At 40.6% G+C, this 1,146-nt stretch overlaps 1 protein-coding gene across 1 annotated transcript in view; it reads right to left on the bottom strand.

Annotated features, from left to right (window-relative positions):
* SNIP1 (Smad nuclear interacting protein 1) overlaps positions 1-1,146 on the bottom strand; it is a 25,788-nt gene that overhangs the window by 15,159 nt on the left and 9,483 nt on the right. Inside the window, exons 3-4 of the mRNA XM_012646671.1 lie at positions 1,053-1,142; positions 29-112 (exon numbers count right to left, since the gene is read on the bottom strand). Of these exons, the coding sequence (XP_012502125.1) occupies positions 29-112; positions 1,053-1,142 (174 nt within the window). The remainder of the gene's footprint in view (positions 1-28; positions 113-1,052; positions 1,143-1,146) is intronic.

The following is a 1,146-nucleotide window of genomic DNA, read 5'->3' as shown; positions in this document are numbered from 1 at the left end:
TGGCTCAATACGTTTGTTGTTCAAGAAGGTTCCATTGCCTGAGCCAAGGTCAATGATGTAGGGTTTCACCCTTCGACCAACTGTGCCATCAGCACGAGTATATTCCACAAGCCTAGCAGAGAAAAAAGAGAGAAACCTGTAAGCAAAATCCTGACTCGGATCACCCGGTTTCTCTAAAGCTCTTTGGTAGGACAGCTTAGGTAAATAACCTGGCTTGAACACAGTTCAAGTTAAAACTCTAGGAAATCAAGAATTCAAGATGAAAGCATGGCCCTGGGTAGAGAAATTGGGAGTTTAAAATATACTTAATAGAAAAGGTGAGAACTGGTTGCTGAGGGATGGGGGGGCGGGCATCCATGGTAGATCAGAAGATTGAAATGTAGAATCCAAAGCCTCTTGCTGTGGTTAAGAAAATACATTTTTTTCCTGTTGTTTATAATCAATCTAATGCTTCTTTCACCAATATTTCAATATATTTTAGCTCCTGTCCAAATAGGAAAAAACAGTGGACTTGGACTTCAGAGTCAAGGGAGCTATATGTGAGCCAGAATTCTACTATGGTGATCATTTATTAGCCAAGTCACCTGGTGTTAACTGAGCTTCAGTTTTCTCACCTGTCAAATGGGGATATTAATACCTGTCCTACCTTCCTCACAGGATTGTTAATGAGAATCTAATGGTAACACATGCACCATGCAAGCTATCAAGATCCAGATTCAGCTAACACAAATGCCAGGCATTTTCAGTTATATTTCTACTTAACCCTCATAATAGCCTCGTGAAGTAGGTGCAAACTGAGGCCCAGAGAGTGACTTGTCCCAAGGTTAAGTGGCAGTGGCTAGATTCAAAATCTGGGTTTCTTACACCAAATTTAATGTTACCATACAAATGTAGGCAATTATTCAAAAAGCATACTCTTTAGGACTAACATTATATATGAGGGGTATGGGATTCTTCTGCATAAACATGTACGCAAATCTTGGTAATCCTGACTAACTGAGAAATTCAGTTTCTGCTCACATTTTAGTTTCTTCCTCCATATGTATACATACCGATACTGAAAGACCGCATGCTGCTTTGAACAAGACGGATGATCAATTGGAATGTCTGCAATGCGGCGGTGTCGACCCAGGAGGTACGCACTTT

Source organism: Propithecus coquereli, unplaced genomic scaffold (assembly GCF_000956105.1).
Source record: "Propithecus coquereli isolate 6110/MARCELLA unplaced genomic scaffold, Pcoq_1.0 Scaffold249, whole genome shotgun sequence".
Lineage (NCBI taxonomy): Eukaryota > Metazoa > Chordata > Mammalia > Primates > Indriidae > Propithecus > Propithecus coquereli.
The sequence above is the reverse complement of the archived record's forward strand: the minus strand, read 5'-3'. Positions and strand labels throughout refer to the sequence as shown.